The following is a 25,182-nucleotide window of genomic DNA, read 5'->3' as shown; positions in this document are numbered from 1 at the left end:
GATTGCGCTGTATTTTTATTGTGCTTTCTTCTCGTTGATTGTGTTTTGAAATGTGCTTCCTTTTTTTATTGTGTTTTCTTTTCGTTGATTGTGCTTCTTTTTTGTCGAAAGTGCTTCCAATTGTGCTTCTTTATTGTGCTCCCAAATGTGTTTCTTTTTCATTGATTGTAGATCGTTAAGTCTTTACTCGGAACATCATTGATCTCGTGGTTCGGAGATGTCTGGTCTAAAACCCTTTCATTGAACATGACCTGTTTAAAAGATTTTTCGAGTATAATCGAAGGAAAAAATACATTTGGTTCAGAGACGCTTGTTCTATTCGCCTAACATTGTACGAGACCTGGTAGGAAGCTATTCCAAGTATCAAAAAATTAGACTTCAATGGTAGAATAGGGACAGCATATTTATTTCGTTGGACAGGTATCAATCTTAGATTCGTTTTTCGTAGAGAGAGTGATAAATAAACTTCACAAAATGTAATGCGGAACCTAATATAATATAATTTTTAGTTATAGTAACTCTATCACTGACTGCAAATCGAACCCAGAACGAGAATCGATTGAGTCAATCATTATTTCAATGATTCATTTTGAATGATTTTTGGATTTTTTCCTGAATTTCTATTTATTAATACGAATTTTCAATACGGTGGTCAACATGTCATCATCGGCTTACTGGAGACTGGTAGTAGAGGAATTTAAGCCTATTTTAAGACTTATTACCATATTTATTGAAATAAGTATTTTTTCCCGAGAATAAACACATTTTTTGGATCTAGCAAAAATCGAATCAAGCACTGTAATCGATCGAATCCACCAATTAATTAATTGCCAATGTTTTTGATGATTATTGTAATTCTTCCCGAATGTATTATTTAATTATTACGAATTTCCAACATGGCTTGCATTTTGGTGGACAGCCTGACACTGCACTCTATTTGGTAAAACTTAAACTAACATAGCGGTAGTATCCTCTAGCCGACTAAAACAAGATGGTGGCCTCCAGCAGACGAAAACAAGATGACGGCCTCATGCAGACGAAAACAAAATGGCAGTTGTGACATCATACTAGCTGATGGTATATATAACTTGGCATTAGTGGTGGTAAAACAGTCTGGCAGTGGCTTCCATGGATGAATAATTAGTCCCCAGTTTAATTTTTGCTCTTACCGAGTTAGAACTGAGTATCTATTCCATGATGTAAGTGCGTTTTTGAATTAAAATTCAATTAATTATTTTTTTATTAATTTTTTATAATTTTTCTTGAATTTCTAGATAAATAACTACGATATTCCAAGATTGCGGACGTGACATCATAATTTAAGAATGGCGGAAAGTTTTATATAAAAATATTTAATTTTTGATGTGACAACGTCTAATAAATCAATTAACGCCGGCTGCACGCACGAAAACGTGTCCCGTTACTCACGTTGTTCCGTTACGCTTTGTCCCGTTATGCTCATTGTTCCGTTACGCTGTGTCCCGTTACGCTCACTGTTCCGTTACGCTGTTTTCCGTTACGCTGTCGGCGAGTGCAGTAATAAAAGGTTATGTTACAACTGACTAAAAAATTATGGTGATTTATATAATTGATGATAGATATTTGATTACAGTTTATTTATATGAAAACTTGTTCATAAATATATTTAAACATTATAGCTAAACGCCAGTTTTTAAAATTAATTACAAGTCATCTACACGTGTTTGTTTCGTCGACTGTTTATAAAGTGAAGTGAATAGTTAATGTGGTTTTCATTGCTTATAACAACAACAATTTCGGCAATAAAGGTCAATTATTCTTGCATTTTAAAAATCTGATTACTAGTATAATTTCAAGTATTTATTCTTTTATTATTAAAATAAAAATTATTCAATTTTATTCATAAATGTATGCAATCATTTCATTAATGTTTTGTTATGACGTTTTCACGTTAAACTATCGTCCTAAAACCGACTTTACAGCCAACTAATTTTTTTTATTAATTTTAAAATTTTTCTCGATTTACAAGAATAAATATTTGAATTTCTCAAGATGGCAGATGTGGCATCATAGGCCTTATTGGCAAAAGGTCGGAACGTTTTTTTTAAATTCAATTATTTATTAATTTAAAATACTCTCTTGATATTCTAAAATTAAAAAAATCGTATTTTCAAGATGGTTGTCGTATCTAACGAAAAGTCCAAAGGTGACATCACATTTAAAAATGGCGGCCATGGCATCCGAATTGTCAAGGTCATGTCCTTGGAAGTCTATGGAAGCTTGTATATGCTGACCTTAAACTATTTTTGGACTTTTCAAGCTACTGGCATTTAAAAGCCTAAAACGGAAAATTTTCCCTCAAAACAAGAATGTTTCCCTCGAAATAGAGAATTTTTAATCAATTTTTTGTGCGGATTTTTTCCCCGTTAAACTGGAACATTTGGCTGATTTAAGTCTAATTTTGGGCTAATTGTGGCAAATTTTGAGTCATTTTTGGCAAATTTTAAAGGCCAAGAATAGTATGTAAATGGGGCTCCGGGCACATAGAGTCGGAGTGTGGTGCGTGGTGTTTGGTGTCGACCGGCCACTTTGACGTCAAGGCGGCCATCTTGGACACAAAAATTCCTCAAAATTTACTCAAAAATGATTCAAAATGACTCAAAAATTCCCGTTTTGAACAACTTCCCGTTTTCGAGGGAAAAATTCCCGTTGCGAAGGAAAATTTTCCGTTTTATTCCATAAAATTACCAGAGTCTAAAAATTTCCATATCCATGTCTACAGCCTCCGATAAGCCTCTGACGTCATCATGGATTATTATGTCAACGTTGCAAATACCGTTACGGCTGCCATCTTTAAAATCCTTATTTATTATTCGATTTTAATGAAAAAAAAAATAATAAAATTTTAATAAAAAATATTTAAAAAAAAAACAAACATTTACGGCACGGAGACAGAGTCCTCGGTTCGAACCCGGTGAGGGCAAAAAAATAAACATGGCGGCCATTCCTTCCCTCACAGTGGCCGCTGACTGACCCTCGCCACTTGTCTCATAGCATATATATCATCACTTGAAATTTAGATACCATCTTCAAAAATCTTTATTCATTATCCCATTTTAATGAAAAAATTTCCAAAATTCATCAATAAATTAACTTATTAGAATACTGAATTATTAGTTCGATAACTGTCCTTGGATCGAAACCGCTAAGAGCAAAAAAAAAAACAGATCATTCCTCCACAGAAGCCACATACAGACTGAAATGCCGCCACCAATACCAATGTATATACCGCCAGCTGGTATGACGACATGTCCGCAATCTTGTCTTCATCCGCTGGAGACCACCATCTTGTTTTCGTCTGCTAAAGTGTGCTGATACCATGTAAGTATAATTAACTAGTCACCATACCTCTGTCCTCAACTGTTGGCATTGAACTTTTACCTTGACCTTGAAATTAGACTTTGACATTGAACTTGAATTTTGACTTTTACCTTGACGACCATTATGGATCCGGTATTTTGCGTTCAATACATGCTACCAGGAGCTACCACCTGCTTGAGGTCATTGCCACCATATTGTTTTCGTCTGCTGGAGGACACCATCTTGTGCATGTACTCGTCTTATAGAGTACATTACTAACATACTTGTCAAAGTTTTACCCGCTAGAGTGCAGTTATCATTTATTATTATTGAGGTGTACGCCATCTTGAAATTTGGGTGCCATCTTGAAATCATTTAATTATTTAGCTAGAAATGCGAGAAAATTCCAAAATTCACCGAAAAAATCAATTATTAATTTACAGATTGATTAGATCAGTTCCAGTCCTAGGTTCGATTCTTGACTAGTGACAGTTGTAACTAAATATTAAATAAATTTTAGATTCTGTTTTCCATTACATTTCCCGGAGTTTATTAATCATTGTCTCTACGAAAAACCACTCAAGTCATTATATCTGACAAACGAATTAAATACAGTGTCGATTAGCCTAACATGTAAGTCTAATTTTTCAATAATCTGAATAACCTATAAGCCGTTCATGTATAAAGCCACCCATACATATAGACCAAGTGGCTCAGGACCATGAGACCGGCTCATAAACAATATCAGATGTATAGGCTAGTCATTTCCGGACCATATGACCTTCTTCGTCGTTAGCTAATTATATTCAATTAGACCATCGTGATATTTTTAAACATACTAGAGTATCAAGTGACCTTGAAATTTTTTTTAATACACCAAGAGGTTTTGAACTAGTAAATATTCAGTCACTACATATTTAACTACGCGCAATCAACAATAAATATAGTTTAAAAAACTAAAGAAACATGCTTTTAAAGATTATCAAATTAAAAAGTTAAAAATAATTTCAAAATTTAATTTATGACAATATACAAAAAATATGACACAAAGCGCCTCAAGCTTTTTTTCTCATTTATACTAGTATTGCTTATATACTATTGTCATCTATTAAATTTTAAAATTATTTTTAACTTTTTAGTTTGATAATCTTTAAAAGCATGTTTCTTTAGTTTTTTAAACTATGTTTATTTTTAACTTTTGTTTGATATTCTTTAAAAGCATGATTTTTTTGTTTTTTAAACAACGAATAGCACCGATGGTTTCCCGACTCTCAAGCACGCAACGTTGTCATGGAGACGAAGTACCCGCTGTTTCCCGGGCTTAAACACCAATCAACATTGATAATCAGTTTATTATATTAATTATAAATTATTAAGACTATTAATCGAAATAAAAACTACCCTATCTCTCAAGTTGGAAACAATTACACATAAATGACAATTTTCATTGAAATCGGTTGACTTGGTAAAGAGTTCACTCGACCTTTTTAGAAATCAGATGTAGTTAGTAATTGTCTTCTTAATTTGAATAATTTATATCACTTTCAAATCCCGACCGACTTTGTTCTACCAGTGTGTAGTTATTTACCTGTATATATCTAAAAATTGGTGGTCTGTATTTAATGAGTGATGAGGACTACACTAACAATGAAATAGTCGTTGCCATGGAGACGAATGAAGCATCAACAATGCTACAGCCGTTGCCGTGGTGATTTTCTGCCAACTCATACATACATCACATTAGAAAACTCTAAAATTATCAGATTAAGACCATTAATCGAAATAAAAACTATCCTATCTCTCAAGTTGGAAAAAATTACACATAAATGCCAATTTTCATCGAAATCGGTTAAGTGGTTTAGGAGTCCATTGAGGACAAACATTGTGACACGAGATTTATATATATTAAGATTATCATAGGTAAATGAGTTACCGACACTACCTATTACCATCTGAGATAACTATTTGGAGTTGCAACGCCACAAAGAAATGGTAAAGTCTCTCCGAATCATTTACAGTTAGATGTATGGATATAATCTTAGAATTTACCGGGGGAAAAAAAAAAAAAAAAAAAAAAAACATTTTTTTTTCGGCGTGGCCTGGAGTAGAACCCACGATCGCTGAATCCGAAAGCTGACGTCACAGAAGTCGCGCGCCTTAGACCGCTCGGCTAACGAACAAAATGAAATTGGTGGGATATTTTACAGTGATGAACCACTCACTCTTAGTCGAAAGAGTTACAGACAGACAGACAAACAAACATACAGGTGAAGCTAATATAAAGCATGTAAAAAGGAAGCACCATCAACGAAAATGCAGCACATTCGGAAGCACCATCAACGAAAAGGCAGCTCATTTTGGACGCAACGTCAATAAAAAGGAAGCACATTCTACAAAACGAAAGCTCATTTAACGAAAAAGAGGTACATACTCACGTACATTTAAACTGGTAGGATGCGATCGTCAGTATTAAATTAGGAAATAATGTATGCATCAGTCTATGAATATGACAGTTTGTAGCTCCATTAGACATTGGCTCCAATTTGCAAAGGTTTCAATATTCTTTGGCTCCATCAGTCATTTACTCCAACAATATTTTGGCTCCAAAAGTCATTGGCTACTACAGTGATTGACTCCAACTGCCTTTTGTTTCAACAGCGCCAATGATATTTGGCTAGAATGCTACGAGTCTAAGAGCCTATGAGGCTACAAGGCTACGAGTCTTAAAGGATCTAGGTTGTTACGAGTTATACATGGCTGCGAGACTGCATGGCTAAAAGACCGCATGGCTACGAAACTATATGTCTATGAAGCTACAAGGATATGTCTTCTCGGCTCCAAATACTCCAACAGCTCCAAATGCTCCAAAAAGGCTCCAAATGCTCCAAAAGGCTCCAAATGCTCCAATAGCTCCAAATGCTCCAACCGCTCCAAAAAGCTCAAAATGCTCCAAAAGGCTCCATATGCTCCAAAATGCTCCAAATGCTCCAACAGCTCCAAATGCTCCAACTGGCCCATAATGCTCCAAATACTCCAAAAGGATCCAAATGCTCCAACAGCTCCAAAAGGCACCAAAACGCTCCAATTGCTCCAACAGCCTTTTGTTTCAACATTGCCAATGATATTTGTCTAGAATTCTACGAGTCTAAGAGACTATGAGGCCACAAGGCTACCAGTCTAAAAGGATCTAGCTGGTTACGAGATATACATGGCTGCGAGACAGCATGACTAAAAGACCACGTGGCTACGAAACTACATGTCTATGAAGCTACAAGGATACAAGTCTGCTCGGCTCCAAATGACTGCAAGGGGACATGGCTACAAGAACACTTGGATACAAATCTTCAATTCTACGAGTCTACAAGACTCCACCAACTACCTTCGAGTGTATAAGGCTCAAACTACTCCAGCAACATTATGTTATAAGATTACATGACTACTTGTTTATGTAGCTACAAGTCTACGAGGCTACTTGGCTACGTAGCTACAATTCTACGAGGTCCCAAGTCATCATGACTACACGACTACGAGCCATGAGGTTACGAGACTACGTGACTTCGAATATTCAAGTTTACAAGACTGCAAGGCTACAGAGCTACGAAGCTTCTAGAACACAAGTTAACGTGACTGCGAGGATACAGGACTACAAGTCTGCATGAGTACTTGACTACGATGCTACACGTCTACAAGGCTCCAATTGACGGAATTTTCTCTTTTGCTCAAACTGCTCCAACAGCATTATGTTATAAGATTACAAGGCTACTTTCTTACTTAGCTTCAAGTCTACGAGGCTCCAAACTGATAGATACATAGACTGATGGAGACATTATATCCTAACTTTACATTGACGATCGCATCCTACCGATTTGAATGTACGTGAGAATGTATCTCATTTTCGTTAAATGTGCTTTCGTTTTGTAGAATGTGGTTCCTTATTACTGACGGTGCGTCCAAAATGAGCTGCCTTTCGTTGATGGTGCTTTCTTTTTGTTGATTGCGCGTAGTTAAATATGTAGTGACTGAATATTTACTAGTTCAAAACCTCTTGGTGTTCCTAAAATATTTTTCAAGGTCACTTGCTCCTGTAGCATGTATAAAAATGTCACGATGGTCTAATTGAATATAATTAGCTAACGACGAAGAAGGTCATATGGTCCGGAAATGACTAGCCTATACCTCTGATATTGTTTATGAGCCGGTCTCATGGTCCGGAACCACTTGGTCTAATTGTATGATGGCTTTGTACTTGAACGGCTTATAGGTCATTTAGATTATTGAAAAATTAGACTTACGTGTTAGGCTAATCGACACTGTATTTAATTCGTTTGTCAGGTATATTGACTTGAGTTGTTTTTCGTAGATTGAATGATAAATAAACTCCGCGAAAGGTAATGGAAAACAGAACCTAAAATTTATTTAATTTTTAGTTATAACTGTCACTGGTCAAGAATCGAACCAAGAACAGGAAATGATCTAATCAATTTGTAAATAAATAATTAATTTTTTTGGGTGCATTTTGGAATTTTTCTCGCATTTCTAGATAATTAATTACATGATTTCAAGATGGCGCCCAAATTTAAAGATGGCGTACACCTCAATAATGATAAATGATTACTGCACTCTAGCGGGTATAACTTAGACAAGTATGATGGTAATGTACTATATAAGACGAGTACATGCACAAGATTGTGTCCTCCAGCAGACGAAAACAATATGGTGGCAATGACCTCTAGCAGGTGGTTGCTCCTGGTAGCATGTTCTGAACTCAAAATGCCGGATCTAAGATGGTCGTCAAGGGTAACATCAAATTTCAAGGTTAAGGTCAAATTTCAAGGTCAATGTAAAATTGCAAGGTCAAATTTCAAGTTCAAGGTCGAATTTCCACTTCAAGTTCAATTTCAAGGTCAATGTCAAAGTCAAGGTCAAGATCAAATTCAAGGTCAAGGTCAAAGTTCAATGCCAACAGTTGAGGACAGAGGTATGGTGACTAGTTAATTATACTTACATGGTATCAGCACACTTTAGCAGACGAAAACAAGATGGTGGTCTCCAGCGGATGAAGACAAGATTGCGGACATGTCGTCATACCAGCTGGCGGTACATGCATTGGTATTGGTGGCGGCATTTCAGTCTGTAGGTGGCTTCTGTGGAGGAAGGATCTGTTTTTTTTTTTTTTGGCTCTTAGCAATTTCGATCCAAGGACAGTTATCGAAGTAATTATTCAGTATTCTAATAAGTTAATTTTTTAATGAATTTTGGAATTTTTTTTATTAAAATCGGATAATAAATAATGATTTTGAAGATGGTATCTAAATTTCAAGTGATGATATATATGCTATGAGACAAGTGGCGAGGGTCAGTCAGCGGCCACTGTGAGGGAAGGAATGGCCGCCATGTTTATTTTTTTGCCCCCACCGGGTTCTAACCGAGGACTCCGAGCTCCAAGCTGTAAATGATTGTTTTTTAATTTTTTTATTAAAATTTTATTATTTTAATTTTTTTATAAATTTTAATTTTTTTCATTAAAATCTAATAATAAATAAACATTTTAAAGATGGCGGCCATAACGGAATTTGCAACGTTGACGTCATAATCCATGATGACGTCAGAGGCTTATCGGAGGCTGTAGACATGGATACTTAAGCCTCTATATGGAAATGTTCAGCCTCTGGTATTTGTATGGACTAAAACGGGAAATTTTCCCTCGCAACAGGAATTTTTGAGTCGTTTTGAGTCATTTTTGAGAAATTTTGAGAAATTTTTGAGTCCAAGATGGCCGCCGTGACGTCAAAGAGGTCGGTCGACAACAAGCACCACGCACCACACTCCGACTCCATGTGCCCGGAGCCCCATTTACATAGGACTACTGCCAAGGTCAAGGTAAATGATCAGGGTCATCCAAGATGGCCACCGTGACGTCACAATCTAAGATGGCGTAGAAAATTCCCAAATTCATTCCTCAAGCCTGGGCTCGGACATACCAAAACATACTACTTCTGTAGCTCTCTCAAACAGTTCTGCCTCGTCGCTGCACAAAATTGGGATTTATACTCACACCAAGGGCAACGTTTATATAGCCCAGAATATTATTAATACCGCTCTTCCATAGTGTGTGGAAAGCCTACACATAAGGTGGAAGTTCCACTGATATGCTTAAGTCAAATGAACGATAAAGTTCTTGTACGACCTGGCACAAGTTTCGCGGGTCCATTAACCCTCAGGCAATCTGAGCGGCCACACCTTCCAATCGCTGCGAGTAGCGTCAATCCAGTAACCAAATGAACCAATCGTAACAAAATAAACCCAGAGAATATGCCTAAATCAGCCGATGCCAAACTTTAAATATCAAAGAACAGAATATTTAATAGAAAGAATTTAGTCATGAAAAAATAACAGCACACAAGAACACAGTGGACTTATTTCTACGAAACAGCTTAAAAAACAGTAAATTCAGACGTCAACAACATTGAACAAGACAGCGAACACACAAATCCAATGATGATACTAAACTGGTATTGAGGACAACATAATGACAACACCGATTAACACAGTCTGTTTGTGCCTGATGATGGGAACCAGTGGCGTAGCCAGGATTTGTGTATGGGGGTTGTTGAGAAGCATGCCCCCCCGCCCCCTCCAGGTATTAAAGCGTTGGGTCCGTGGGTATAGGAAAGTGTCTAATAGGTTTAAGCGACCTGTATTCGTTTGTGCTGTTATTTTTTTCTTTATTAAATACCTGTCACGGAATTTTCTGCTGTCTGACTTTAAAAGTTTGACATCGGCTTTTATAAGATTTTTCTCTGTGGGTTAATTTTTTTTTTGCATACTTGAAGGTTTTTTTCATGACAAGCAGTGCTAAACTGCAATGGTGTATGTTCAAAGATTTGTACTAAACCAATATTACACATTGCAAGAATGATTTAAGAAAATATGCATAACAGAACAAAAAATGTTTTAACTCCTTAAATGGCAGTGTTTGCACACGAAAATAATTAATAACAATATTAAAAGTGAAAACACTAGTCCTTCAAACACACTCAAGTATTATGTAAATATTCCTCCGGCGCCAGGGTTCAGGGTTGAAGAGCTGGAGCCAAACCGCCATCTTTGATTGTGACGACACGGCAGCCATCTTGGATTACCGTGACCTTGACCTGACCTTTACCCCGGCGGCCATATTGGATCCGCCATCTTGGTTCCACCATCTTAAATCGCTTTACCCCCTCACTCTTGATGAAATTTTCGTCATGGCCGCCATATTGATTTTTTTCTTTTCCGCTGGAAGCCGCCATCTTAATTGCCGTCGAATTTTTTTTGTTGTTTGTTCCTAGAGAGCGCCAGCATCGCTCTTGATTTTTTTTCTGTTCCACTGGAGGCCGCCAACATGGATACCGTCGACTTTGTTTCTGCTGTTTGTTCCTAGAGAATGCCAGCGTCGCTCTGTCTCATCACATAAGGTCGATGTTCCATTACCTATCATAGCTATTATGGTACTTAACGACATATTAAATATTATTTTTTTATGCAAAATACATTGCAAGCGCTGTGATTCGAACCATCATCAACTTTTTGAGACAGAACCGCCATCTTGTATTAAGATGTAACTATTGCAATTATCGTCACAGCGGCCATATTGGACTCAAAAATTCCTCAAAATTCCTTAAAAATGACTCAAAATGAATCAAAAATTACCATTTTGAGACAAATTTTCTCGTTTACACAAAATCTTAAAAGAGGCTTAAGCATCCTTGTCTACAGCCTCCGATAAGCCTCTGATGTCATCTAGGAGTATGACGTCACCGTTGCAATTTCCATTACAGCCGCCATCTTGAAAATATTTATTTATTATCCGATTTTAATGAAAAAAATTAAAATTTATAAAAAATTCTATTAATAAAATTTGAATAAAAAAATTTAAAAAACGATCTTTTTAATTGTAGATCGGAGTCCTCGGAACGAACCCAGTGAGGACAAAAAAAAAACTGGCTAGCGATCCTTCCCTCACAGTGGCTGCTGGAAGACTGACCCAAACCACTTTTTTTCATAGCATATATTTTGTCACCTAGTATAAAAATCCATAATTTCAATGCTTGAAAATCAGGAAAAATTGAAATATCATTAAAAATATACATTAATTAAATTTTAATAAAAATCTTTAAAAATACTGTTGCAATTATCGTTACGGTCGCCATCTTAAAAATTCGTAATTTTAATGTTAGCAATTCCGAAAAAATTCCAAAAAATATTTAAAAAAATTGCCTGCTTCAAATGTTTAGTTACTTAATTGTTTTCGCTCCTCGGTTCGATTCCTGGCGAGAGTTAACCAGTAATGTATGAGTATTTTTAAATTATTCTCAATAAAAGTAATAAAAACATCTTACACCACAAACGCGACACTTTGAATTATGCACCACTGTATAAATTATCGTTATGGACGCCATCTTGAAAATCATTATTTATTCTCCGATTTTAATAAAAAAATTCCAAAATTCAATAAATAAATAACTTATAAATATACGGAATGATTCGGTCGATTCCCGTCCTTGGTTCGATCTTTGAACGAAGCTAAAAATATATTTAATTAAAATACCAGAAAAGTGTCAGGTTCGAGGATTAAAACACCGCTAGTTCTTTAACAAATATTAAATTTATTACATAATTTCTATTCTACTACAGGAACAATTACGAAAGTTATCAATTTTATAATCATTTAGGCCTGCATAGGCGTGAAATGGCTAATTCTTAGCTCCAATCGGTTTATAATAGACAGAGACCAATCAGAACCTTTACAGACAAGCCTCCTCTTCTTGTCAAAGTTTCTGGATACCGTGTTTAACAGTTTGCTTCACATCGCCAGAACTATAAATTGCTGCAGCCATTGTCTTGAATGCACACTTCTTCACTTTGTCATCGAATGAATATGGCTTTCCATATCTACAGTCCAATGACAAGTTATATTTCAAAGATCCGTTTGTTGCTACGTCATCGGTATGCTGATTCATTATGTTCTGTCTAATATCGTCAAGAAAATTACTAATGTCTTTTGACTCACTAATCGTATTTAGATAATAGTAGTCCTTCAATGTTCCACGAAATGCAGACTGCGCCAAGTAGAAGCCATTCTCATTCATCTGTATAGCACTGATAACAGTCTTAGGTTTAGTTTCATGTCCAGACGTCATACCAATCGGTTGATGCTCATCTGTTCTTTACCTGTACGCTCACGTGTCTTCAACCAAAACCGATGAGTCGAAATTTCTGCAGGTAGTACATCAGTAGGCACACGGACTTAACCATTGCATATTTCGCTACGAAACTTCATGCGAGAAGGATTCTTCTTGCATTTACACCGTTCATGTCTCCGTTCAACATGGGAAAATGCGAACGTCATATCGCAGTAGCTGCAAGGATACCGTGCTGATGAATACGAACCTTCCAGACCCGAAACAGATGACGATGTTACTGCAATTATACCATTTCCAGGTATATTCTTATGCACGTTAATCATTCGTTGTTGCACCGAAACCTTTACTTTCTGCCGCGCAGCTGGACCTTTGCATGTCTTCACGTGCGTTTTCATATTATTTTTCTGGCAAACTGCTTATGACATTTCACACAAACAAACATTTAACGATAAAGGTTCTTGACACATTCACTCTTCTCGTGTCGTCGAGCATTGCTGTTGTTTGAGAAAATCTTGTTGCAGTCACAGCACCGATGTTCGTTAGTTGTTGTCAAATCAGCAACTAATGAAATCTCCATCGAGGACGAAACTTCGTTCATCGTGGTTTCCTGCGCAGCCAGCTCTGTAGTCATTAAGCTCTCTTCTGCTAGTGGTACCACGACTGATGAAATTTCATCCAATGTTGGCGTAGTCGTTGTCAACGGTATCTGCACCTTCTTCATCGTCACTGAAGTCAGGGTTCCCGTAAACGATAGTACAACGTCCATCAAGTTCGTCGTTAAAGTCGGTAAAGATGCCATCGAGTTCGTAAGAACAAGTATTTACACGACTTATGTACCAGATGAAACAAACTAGGGGTGGTATTTATATTCACGTCTTGAGCAATTCCTTCGTCAAGAAATTCTTATATGCATTCTTATTTAACATTTGTGTGCCATAGAGGTTGCTTGAGATGATCTCAAGTGATCGCAAACAAGACAATCTTGATGAAGACTATCTTATGATAGTCACATATTTCTTATTTATGAGAGGGCATTCTCCTGTCTCATAGTCGTTGCTTGAGAACACCATCGTAGAAGCATGTTTCATAGTCGCTGAGACCGTGCTTAAGAACACGAATAAGATCGTCTTTGCCAAGACCACTGCAGGCATGTCTCAAGCAATTGCTTGTTCTGATCGCAATGTATAAAATGGCGGATTCTCGTGAACCTCGTATTTTTAAACTTAAATAAATCCTGTATGAAGTGCTGAAGCAATTTTATATGTATTTTAAATGAGTTTAGTGTTTGTTTGTGACCAGTGGTTACATTTTCAAGTGCTAAACAGACACGTTTATTTACGTATCGATCACAGAACGAGTACAATGGATGTGGAAAACGATGCGTTTAATGATGGTTGATGGTACATATCACAATCAGAAAATTTAATTCTACATTCGTGACACCCAAAATTCATTAAAAATAATTTAAGAAAAAGTGTTAGTACACTATTGATATAACATAATTTTCCACAACAACTCGAAAGAGGTTTCGTAGTGTAATGGTTAGGGAGATGGATTTCAAGATCCGTAGATAGAGCAAAAAATGCGAATGTGGTTCAAATCCTGGCACTCAGAAAATTTTCATTTTATAGTTACAGTAAATGAAAAATGCAAATATAGCTTTAAGAGAAATTTTATTAGATTAGTTTTTAAAAATCTAATTGTTATAATATATTTAAATACATAGCTCAATTTAATGATTTGGTTATTTCATACGCAGTAGGCTTTGATACATACTGTAGTCTATATATTTTACTTATAATAAGATTAAATTATAGAATCACAAGTAACTTGAACAAGAAAAATTAACCTATTATGTAAGGAAATTAATGTCTTATATTATTGATGAACAAACACTTTATAAAGGGTTTTACAAAATTTTAAGTTCCTTACTATGTACCCTTATCAGATTCGTTCAAACTTATTGTTATAATTCTAAACATACATTTTTCTTACTTAAATTAAAAAATTTCTTTTACTGTGTAGTTAAATCTGATATTTTTATTAAACTAACATTTACTGTACTTTATCCTGAAGCTGAAGCAGAGTGACATTTTCTCCAAAAAAAAGTTTTTCACTACCTGAAATATTTTTTGACAATTCTGTAAAGACAGGTAGCTTTTAAACAAGTAGTAATTCAGTATTAACAGTTCTGAAGATGCTAACTTAATTTTATTATTTTTAAAAGGGTATTATTAAATAGTAAGATACATAATTTCTTAATGTTAAACTTGCACAGGAAAGACAAAAGGCTATAAAGTTCTTAATTTCATTCATCTCAAGTGACACAAGCTGAGATGTACTAGAAGGTATGCATATTTGTGGTCGTAAAACATTAATTTTTCCATGTGTGATTCAAGAGTATTAAAACAATAAACGAATTCCTCACATCAACGTACAAACGCACTTCGAATGTAGTGATATATACTCACTAAATCTTGTTACTATAAATAGCCTCAAATTCTGGGGTTTCAGTGCTTGGTTTGAATAGTACCAGAATATTTAACGAAAACAGTTCGATCGCCAAAGTTCGTGTATGCTCGTGTCTTTTCGGCTGTCTCAAGTAAGTGCTTCGTCAAGCCAAGTACGGCAAACAAGCTCTTGCTTGAGCATGCAGTCTTCATGAAGCTCGTCTTGTTCGCGGACTATGAAACATGGAGATTGAAATCGCTGCCTTGAGAAACAAGACCGTCTTCGTCAAGACGGTCTCAAGACATTGCTCAAGATGCGACTATAAATACCAGCCTAGGTGATCCTTACACCGTTGACGTCAGTAACATACTGAACGGTCTGCTGTATAGGACACGCTTATATACATGCACCCGATGGAATAATACGCTTGTCAAATCAAGAACCATTTACTATAATGCACGAGTCAAAACGACATTATACGATCGAAAAAATTCGATGATATATGATATGTTCTCGTCTCATGAATTCAACCTCACCAATATACGCTAGGCTCCAAGAGCTTCAATACGTGTCATCATATCCATCTACATTAGGCTTCAAGAGCTACAATTCGCGCCATCAGATCCATCTACATTTAGCTCCTATGCTCCAATTGGGCATAAGCTTCAAGTGCTCCAACAGCTCCAAAGCTCCAAAGCTCCAACACGCAATGTACGCGCAATACACTAAATTTACGCGCAATAAATGTAATGAACACACAGTACACACAGGAAACTAAATGAAGAAATAGTTCACACAGTAAACTGAAAGAACACGTAATGTTCTAGCAATTGACGCACAATACATGCAAATGTACACGCAATATACGCAACATACGCAATATACGCAATGTTCACACAATGACTACGCATCGTTCGCGTAGGACAAGCATTTAATGAAAAATAAGCACATTTGGACGAAATCATTCAAAACTAAAGCTCATTTAACGAAAAGGAGGTGCATTCTCTCGTTCATTCAACTCGGTAGGATGCGATCGTCAATGATAAGTTAGGATATAATGTCTCCAACAGTCTATGAATCCAACAGTTTTTAGTTCCAAATGTCATTCATTCCAATAGTCATTGGCTCCATCAGTCATTGACTCCAACCGTCTTTAGTCTCCAAAAGTCATTGGCTCCAAACGTCATTGGCTCCAACCGTCATTGGCTCCAACTGCCCTTTGCTTCAACAGCTCCTATGATGTTTGGCTAGAATTTTACGAGTCTAAGAGGCTATGAGGTTACAAGGCTATGAGTCTACAAGGATCTAGCAGGTTACGACTTATACATAACTGCGAGACAGAATGGCTAAAAGGCTGCGTGGCTACGAAACTACGTGGCTATGAAGCTACATGTATACAAGTCTACTCGATTCCAAATGACTGCGAGGCTACAAGACCACTTGGCTACAAAGCTTCAATTCTACGAGTCTACAAGACTCCTCCAACTGCCTATGAGTCTACAAAGCTCCATCTACTCCAGCAGCATTATTTTATAAGATTAAAAGACTACTTGTTTACGTAGCTACAAGTCTACGAGGCTACTTGGGGCCAAGGTCAAGGTTCAAAGGTCAAGGTTAAAGGTCAAGGTCACAGTCATCCAAGATGGCTGCCGTGACGTCACAATCCAAGATGGTGTTTCGGCTCCAGCTCCTCAACACTGAACCCTGGCGCCGGAGGAACATTTACATACTACTCACTCAGAACTCTGACTTTAGTCAGCCGCTAAAGCATCAGAAATTATTCTTGGGGTGCAACTGACGGACCAGAGTGAGTAAACTTACAGAATGTATGAAAGAGCGGCTAATGTTCCTATCCTCAACACATTGAAGGCCAGGGAAATTGACTAGCGCCTTCCGCCACCCGTCTCGGGTCGCGAACACCACTTTCTCCTTCAAGCATAAATTACAAGTCCTTAGCGACCACCTCGGCTAATATATTCACTGGATGTGGGTGACTAAAAAATGGCCGTAGGTTGGATCGCACTACCCAATTAATGTAGGAAGTAATTGGCTGACATATCTTACTGGGCACAGTACCATAAAAATTAGTTTTATTTTATGGAGCAGGAAACTTTCCACTTACTTACCTTTCTTCAGTTTTGTATTATGTTCACTTGTAAACACTTATAAGGTGTTAGTGGCCGGATCATTTTTACCTATTTGGTGTGTTGTAGTCTTTGCATCTGAAAGGTATGGTTGGACATTTGGCCTCACTGTCTCATGGTCGGACATGTGGTGGGTCCTATTGACCATGTCCTTTTAAGGGTTGGGGTAAAGTTCCAAGCCTGGTGCTCAAAGATGAGGAATGGTGCTCTTAACAGTGTGCACTGAACAGGAGAGGTGAAAGTATCGATGACACATCCAGCACATGATCAAGACTAGCTGTCCAAAGGCGGGTCTAAAGGAGAGCAGTGTCCTTTGTATACTGGCGTACTTCCGAAAGTTACTCCCGACAGGTGTTACAGATGTGGAGGAATGTCTGTTGTTCAATGACTTTGTATACCTGGCCCAGACATCATAGGTGCAATTGAGTCCCACGATATGCCCAGATGATGTTAAAGTCTTCCCATGTCTAGGAATTAATATAGGGTTTGGGTTATATAAAATGTTTGAAACACTTCTAAAAATAGTAGGGTGTTCCAGCAGCTGCTGCCGGCAGTAAAGTTGTGTTAAAAAGTGTAAATGGAAGTTTATTCACACATTTCGAGCCCCAAATTGGGCGCGAAATTAATGTGTTCCTTGTATATCTTGACTAGTAGAAGTGTCTGCAGCAGCACCCTCATAAGATAGGTAGTCTTGTTGGCATCTTTGTTGAATGACAGAACAATGCAGGAAGAAATTATACAGAACTAGGGTGGTCATGCAAATTTTTCCAAGGTGATGGATCGCTCCCAAGAGAGAAAAGTATCGCTCTTTGTTAGGGGGCGGATGTCGCACCAAGAGAGAGGTAACATATCGCACCGACAAAAAGGTATCATAGCACTCTTGCAGAGACAGAAGAGATACCGCTCCTGCAGAGAGAGGGGAGTTAACACTCCCGGAGAGAGAGGGGAGATAGCACTCCCGGAGAGAGAGGGGAGATAGTGATCCCGGAGAGAGGGAAGACAATGCTCCCACAGAGATGAGATACCGCTCCCACAGAGTGAGAGGGGAGATAGCACTCCCGAAGAGAGAGGGGAGATAGCACTCCCGGAGAGAGAGGGGAGATAACACTCCCGGAGAGAGAGGGGAGATAACACTCCCGGAGAGAGAGGGGAGATAGCACTCCCGGAGAGAGAGGGGAGATAGTGATCCCGGAGAGAGGGAAGACAATGCTCCCACAGAGATGAGATACCACTCCCACAGAGTGAGAGGGGAGATAGCACTCCCGGAGAGAGAGGGGAGATAGTGCTCCCGGAGAGAGAGGGGAGATAATGCTCCCGGAGAGAGAGGGGAGATAGCACTCCCGTAGAGAGAGGGGAGATAGCACTCCCGGAGAGAGAGGGGAGATAGTGCTCCCGGAGAGAGAGGGAAGATAATGCTCCCACAGAGAGAGATGAGATACCGCTCCCACAGAGTGAGAGGGGAGATAGCACTCCTGGAGAGAGAGGGGAGATAGTGCTCCCGGAGAGAGAGGGGAGATAGTGATCCCGTAGAGAGGGAAGACAATGCTCCCACAGAGATGAAATACCACTCCCACAGAGTGAGAGGGGAGATAGCACTCCCGGAGAGAGAGGGGAGATAGTGCTCCCGGAGAGAGAGGGGAGATAATGCTCCCGGAGAGAGAGGGGAGATAGCACTCCCGGAGAGAGAGGGGAGATAGCACTCCCGGAGAGAGAGGGGAGATAGCACTCCCGGAGAGAGAGGGGAGATAGTGATCCCGGAGAGAGGGAAGACAATGCTCCCACAGAGATGAGATACCACTCCCACAGAGTGAGAGGGGAGATAGCACTCCCGGAGAGAGAGGGGAGATAGTGCTCCCGGAGAGAGAGGGGAGATAATGCTCCCGGAGAGAGAGGGGAGATAGCACTCCCGGAGAGAGAGGGGAGATAGTGCTCCCGGAGAGAGAGGGAAGATAGTGATCCCGGAGAGAGGGAAGACAATGCTCCCACAGAGATGAGATACCACTCCCACAGAGTGAGAGGGGAGATAGCACTCCCGGAGAGAGAGGGGAGATAGTGCTCCCGGAGAGAGAGGGAAGATAATGCTCCCACAGAGAGAGATGAGATACCGCTCCCACAGAGTGAGAGGGGAGATAGCACTCCTGGAGAGAGAGGGGAGATAGTGCTCCCGGAGAGCGAGGGGAGATAGTGCTCCCGGAGAGAGAGGGAAGATAATGCTCCCACAGCGAGAGATGAGATACCGCTCCAAAGAGTGAGAGGGGAGATAGCACTCACGAAGAGAGAGGGGAGATAGCACTCCCGGAGAGAGAGGGGAGATAGCACTCCCGGAGAGAGAGGGGAGATAGTGCTCCCAGAGAGAGAGATAAGATACCGCTCCCACAGAGTGAGAGGGGAGATAGCACTCCCGGAGAGAGAGGGGAAATAGTGCTCCCGGAGAGAGAGGGAAGATAATGCTCCCACAGAGAGAGATGAGATACCGATCCCACAGAGTGAGAGGGGAGATAGCACTCACGAAGAGAGAGGGGAGATAGCACTCCCGGAGAGAGGGATGATAATGCTCCCGGAGAGAGAGGGGAGATAGCACTCCCGGAGAGAGAGGGGAGATAGCACTCCCGGAGAGAGGGATGATAATGCTCCCACAGAGATGAGATACCGCTCCCACAGAGTGAGAGGGGTGATAGCACTCCCGAAGAGAGAGGGGAGATAGCACTCCCGGAGAGAGAGGGGAGATAGCACTCCCGGAGAGAGAGGGGAGATAGTGATCCCAGAGAGAGAGGGGAGATAGTGATCCCAGAGAGAGAGGGGAGATAGCACTCCCGGAGAGAGAGGGGAGATAGTGATCCCGGAGAGAGAAGGGAGATAGCACTCCCGGAGAGAGAGGGGAGATAGCACTCCCGGAGAGAGAGGGGAGATAGTGATCCCAGAGAGAGAGGGGAGATAGCACTCCCGGAGAGAGAGGGGAGATAGTGATCCCAGAGAGAGAGGGGAGATAGCACTCCCGGAGAGAGAGGGGAGATAGTGATCCCAGAGAGAGAGGGGAGATAGTGATCCCAGAGAGAGAGGGGAGATAGCACTCCCGGAGAGAGAGGGGAGATAGTGATCCCGGAGAGAGAGGGGAGATAGCACTCCCGGAGAGAGAGGGGAGATAGCACTCCCGGAGAGAGAGGGGAGATAGCACTCCCGGAGAGAGAGGGGAGATAGTGATCCCAGAGAGAGAGGGGAGATAGCACTCCCGGAGAGAGAGGAGAGATAGCACTCCCGAAGAGAGAGGGGAGATAGCACTCCCGGAGAGAGAGGGGAGATAGCACTCCCGGAGAGAGAGGGGAGATAGCACTCCCGGAGAGAGAGGGGAGATAGCACTCCCGGAGAGAGAGGGGAGATAGCACTCCCGGAGAGAGAGGGGAGATAGCACTCCCGGAGAGAGAGGGGAGATAGCACTCCCGGAGAGAGAGGGGAGATAGTGATCCCAGAGAGAGAGGGGAGATAGCACTCCCGGAGAGAGAGGGGAGATAGCACTCCCGAAGAGAGAGGGGAGATAGCACTCCCGGAGAGAGAGGGGAGATAGCACTCCCGGAGAGAGAGGGGAGATAGCACTCCCGGAGAGAGAGGGGAGATAGCACTCCCGGAGAGAGAGGGGAGATAGCACTCCCGGAGAGAGAGGGGAGATAGTGATCCCAGAGAGAGAGGGGAGATAGCACTCCCGGAGAGAGAGGGGTGATAGCACTCCCGGAGAGAGAGGGGAGATAGCACTCCCGGAGAGAGAGGGGTGATAGCACTCCCGGAGAGAGAGGGGAGATAGCACTCCCGGAGAGAGAGGGGAGATAGCACTCCCGAAGAGAGAGGGGAGATAGCACTCCCGGAGAGAGAGGGGAGATAGCACTCCCGGAGAGAGAGGGGTGATAGCACTCCCGGAGAGAGAGGGGAGATCGCACTCCCGGAGAGAGAGGGGTGATAGCACTCCAGGAGAGAGAGGGGAGATAGCACTCCCGGAGAGAGAGGGGAGATAGCACTCCCGGAGAGAGAGGGGTGATAGCACTCCCGGAGAGAGAGGGGAGATAGCACTCCCGGAGAGAGAGGGGAGATAGCACTCCCGGAGAGAGAGGGGTGATAGCACTCCCGGAGAGAGAGGGGAGATAGCACTCCCGGAGAGAGAGGGGAGATAGCACTCCCGAAGAGAGAGGGGAGATAGCACTCCCGGAGAGAGAGGGGAGATAGCACTCCCGGAGAGAGAGGGGAGATAGTGATCCCAGAGAGAGAGGGGAGATAGTGATCCCAGAGAGAGAGGGGAGATAGCACTCCCGGAGAGAGAGGGGTGATAGCACTCCCGGAGAGAGAGGGGAGATAGTGCTCCCGGAGAGAGAGGGGAGATAGCACTCCCGGAGAGAGAGGGGAGATAGCACTCCCGGAGAGAGAGGGGAGATAGCACTCCCGGAGAGAGAGGGGAGATAGTGATCCCAGAGAGAGAGGGGAGATAGCACTCCCGGAGAGAGAGGGGAGATAGTGATCCCGGAGAGAGAGGGGAGATAGCACTCCCGGAGAGAGAGGGGAGATAGCACTCCCGGAGAGAGAGGGGAGATAGTGATCCCGGAGAGAGAGGGGAGATAGCACTCCCGGAGAGAGAGGGGAGATAGTGATCCCGGAGAGAGAGGGGAGATAGCACTCCCGGAGAGAGAGGGGAGATAGTGATCCCGGAGAGAGAGGGGAGATAGCACTCCCGGAGAGAGAGGGGAGATAGCACTCCCGGAGAGAGAGGGGAGATAGCACTCCCGGAGAGAGAGGGGAGATAGTGATCCCGGAGAGAGAGGGGAGATAGCACTCCCGGAGAGAGAGGGGAGATAGTGATCCCGGAGAGAGAGGGGAGATAGCACTCTCGGAGAGAGAGGGGAGATAGTGATCCCGGAGAGAGAGGGGAGATAGCACTCCCGGAGAGAGAGGGGAGATAGTGATCCCGGAGAGAGAGGGGAGATAGCACTCCCGGAGAGAGAGGGGTGATAGTGATCCCGGAGAGAGAGGGGTGATAGCACTCCCGGAGAGAGAGGGGAGATAGCACTCCCGGAGAGAGAGGGGTGATAGCACTCCCGGAGAGAGAGGGGAGATAGCACTCCCGGAGAGAGAGGGGAGATAGCACTCCCGGAGAGAGAGGGGTGATAGCACTCCCGGAGAGATGGAATATACAGCTCCCGGAGAGAGGGTATATAGCACTCCCAAAGTGAGGGGAGATATCGCTTCCACAGAGAGGAGAGATATTGCTCCTGCAGAAAGGGAAGATAATCCCCTTTAGGAGAACGGGGAGATAGAGGAGAGAGGGCAGATATCGATTTTAGAAAAATATTTTTTGTTGTTTTAAAGGTTACTTACACCAAGGAGATGAGATATTAATTTTGGTTAAGTCTCTGCCAGGGATTATTACTCTTTATAACTCTGAGTAAACTTTACTGATTGTAATTAATTTATTTCTTAGCATAAATTAAAGCTATAGAGTAGTGATGTGTGGGGGTTTCAGGGTGGATAAGATTTTAAGTGCATCTCAGGCATGAACGTATATGCATCATCATGCATTTTTTTTTACCCTACAGGAAGCAGTACTATGTATTATTAACTTTGGCTAGCCATGACGATTGGAACTATGAATATAGTTATATTAAGTCTAGACATTTTCTAGCTAAGCAGGTGTACATAAAACATGTATAGAAACACAGAAAACCATAGGCTCAACCATACGAGTTGCAAGTTGTAAAGATTGGGAGGTGCAGAAAAATTCTAGAATGCGAGGGCCAAGACTGGACAAGGCTATCCACATTATTTTTGATATGCATCTGGAGGTGGGCGACTATCTTTGCCACCCACCCTGCAGCCAGTGAGCACCTGGAACTATAGAAAACAAAAGTACATATTTTAAAATAATTTCTATTTTAAAATGTGATAAATAAATTGTGTTGTATGTTAACTCTACAGTGGTCAACCCTAGGCTTTAAGCCATTCAGTGTAGGTTTCTTTTTTCCTTATTTCAGTGGGAGCATATTGCTTTGGTTTATTGGTAGTAATAGTTGAATCAATAAATGTGATTTTACGCCTTCTTGTTATCAGGGTCATTAGAGATGAGGCATGAGAAGAGAATGTAGCATTGAGGGGGAAATTGACAACCCCCGGGAAACTAACCGCCTCACAGCTACTTCCTCCGTGTGTCCCTCTTGAAAAACGATAATCCTGTATACTCAAAAGGAAAACTTACTATTATTTAATTTTTTTATAAAGATATAATATAAAGGCTTTTATATATATGTGTAAAAGTCAACATAAAGTTATACTTAAAATGTATTTTACTATTTTAAAATTTATCTGTACTTATCAATGTGAAATACAATTATTTAAGTTTAATGTATTTATGTTAAAAGTACTGATACTGATTAGCATGCTATTAAGTAAAAATATTTTATAGAGATTTCCCTTTTCTATGTCGATCATTTAGATACATATTTCAAGCCATCTATTTTGCTTGTCTCCTTGAGGGAGCAAAGCAAATACATCTGGATGGATATAAATATGACGGCAAGTCCTACACCATACAATGTGGTGTCGTAGGCACGATGCACATGATGCTGACATAGCAGGGTGATTCCACTATGGCTGTCATTCCGTTCTGCAGTATGGAGTTGAAGGGTCGACATAAGACCCAGTCCTGGACCCAGACAGACCTGACCCAGCTGGGAGATAAGCCCAGGACCTTGGCTCAAGAGTCAGTAGCTCTACCCACTGAGTCGACAGAGTACAAGTAATGTTCTGAAAGATATGGTTCAAGAACTAATCTGCTGTGTATCTGTTATTCAGGTTTATGATAGCAACACGATGTACAACATACAACGATTTACTTTACGACTGGGACCAGATGCAGTGTACAGCCACTCAACTTTTATACAAACACAAAAAATACAGTCAGCTACCAAAATAATTGGAAGCTTAGAGACTGTGAAATGACTAAACATGTAATAAAAACTTAAATAAATATAATATTTTGTTTGTGTGTGTTAAAAATATTCCTATAAATTAATGGGCGAAATTGGCATTACCTTTTATTTGTTAGAAAAAGCAAAGTATTTATGGGTGGTATGAAAATTGCTACGTGAAGTCTACATTTAACTATTAAAATGAGTGAGCTCCTAACACAACACTACAAGAAATGACATATTCAAATAGCTATCGAGAATTAAGAAGATGTGTAGCAACAAAAATATTTATTTTTCTTGCTAGCTCCTTGTTACCTGATTTTGAGTTAATTCCTGATAAAAATATCATATCTCATGATTGGTGGTAAACTTTTTATTTATTTACTTTTGAATAGCATGGCCATATGCATAAATCTATTTGTCATCCCACTCTTAGATTGCAGTGTGTAAGTAAATGGACACTTTCTCTCGCTTTCTAGCACACACAAACTTTCATTAGAACTGTCCTCGTTTCTTTGTATGTTGTTGCCATAAATCATACGAATTAAAAATTGAATTTTTTTCATTAAGCGTTTTGCATATTGTATATTATTGAAATATGCATCAGGCGAGATATATTTTGCATACTTATTGGCATTGTAAGAAGCCAGAAAAAAATTTAACTTCCTCAGTGATAAACGTTTTTAAGTGTTCAAAAATGTCACAAGTAAAAAAATATTAACCTACAAGTGTATTTAATTCAGAATTTTTTTAGTTAATCAATTCATGTTTTCAAATGCCACCAATAAAATCTCAAGACCAAAACACTACATGTTTCGGTTATATAATTTTTTTAATCCTAAAATTTATTTTCTCAGAAATTGACACATAAAAATGTTGATCAACAGCAAAGTTATTTGCTATTAATTTTTATGGGGGTTGACAGCGTGAAAACGATTTACAATGAATAGAATTGGGTTTTAAAAGCAACACTATCTCAATTACTCCAACAGTTTTAGTATCCATACTGTGAAGTCGTGTCTTATCAGCGCAAGAGCACACTGTAGTAGAGGCTCGCTCCAAAAACGTACCATGTGTTTGGAGAATGAGGGTTTTGTTCTGCAAGCAAGTTCGGATATAAAG

At 40.4% G+C, this 25,182-nt stretch overlaps 1 protein-coding gene across 1 annotated transcript in view; it reads left to right on the top strand.

Annotated features, from left to right (window-relative positions):
* The window catches only part of LOC134531227 (histidine decarboxylase-like), an 849,422-nt gene extending 825,084 nt beyond the window's left edge, over positions 1-24,338 (top strand). The window contains exon 14 of the mRNA XM_063366899.1: positions 23,945-24,338. Within this exon, the coding sequence (XP_063222969.1) occupies positions 23,945-24,065 (121 nt within the window). The 3' untranslated portion in view covers positions 24,066-24,338. The remainder of the gene's footprint in view (positions 1-23,944) is intronic.
* The last annotated feature ends 844 nt before the right edge of the window (positions 24,339-25,182 follow it).

Source organism: Bacillus rossius, chromosome 3, assembly GCF_032445375.1.
Source record: "Bacillus rossius redtenbacheri isolate Brsri chromosome 3, Brsri_v3, whole genome shotgun sequence".
Taxonomy (NCBI): Eukaryota; Metazoa; Arthropoda; class Insecta; order Phasmatodea; family Bacillidae; genus Bacillus; species Bacillus rossius.
This window is presented reverse-complemented; position numbering and strand designations above follow the sequence as displayed.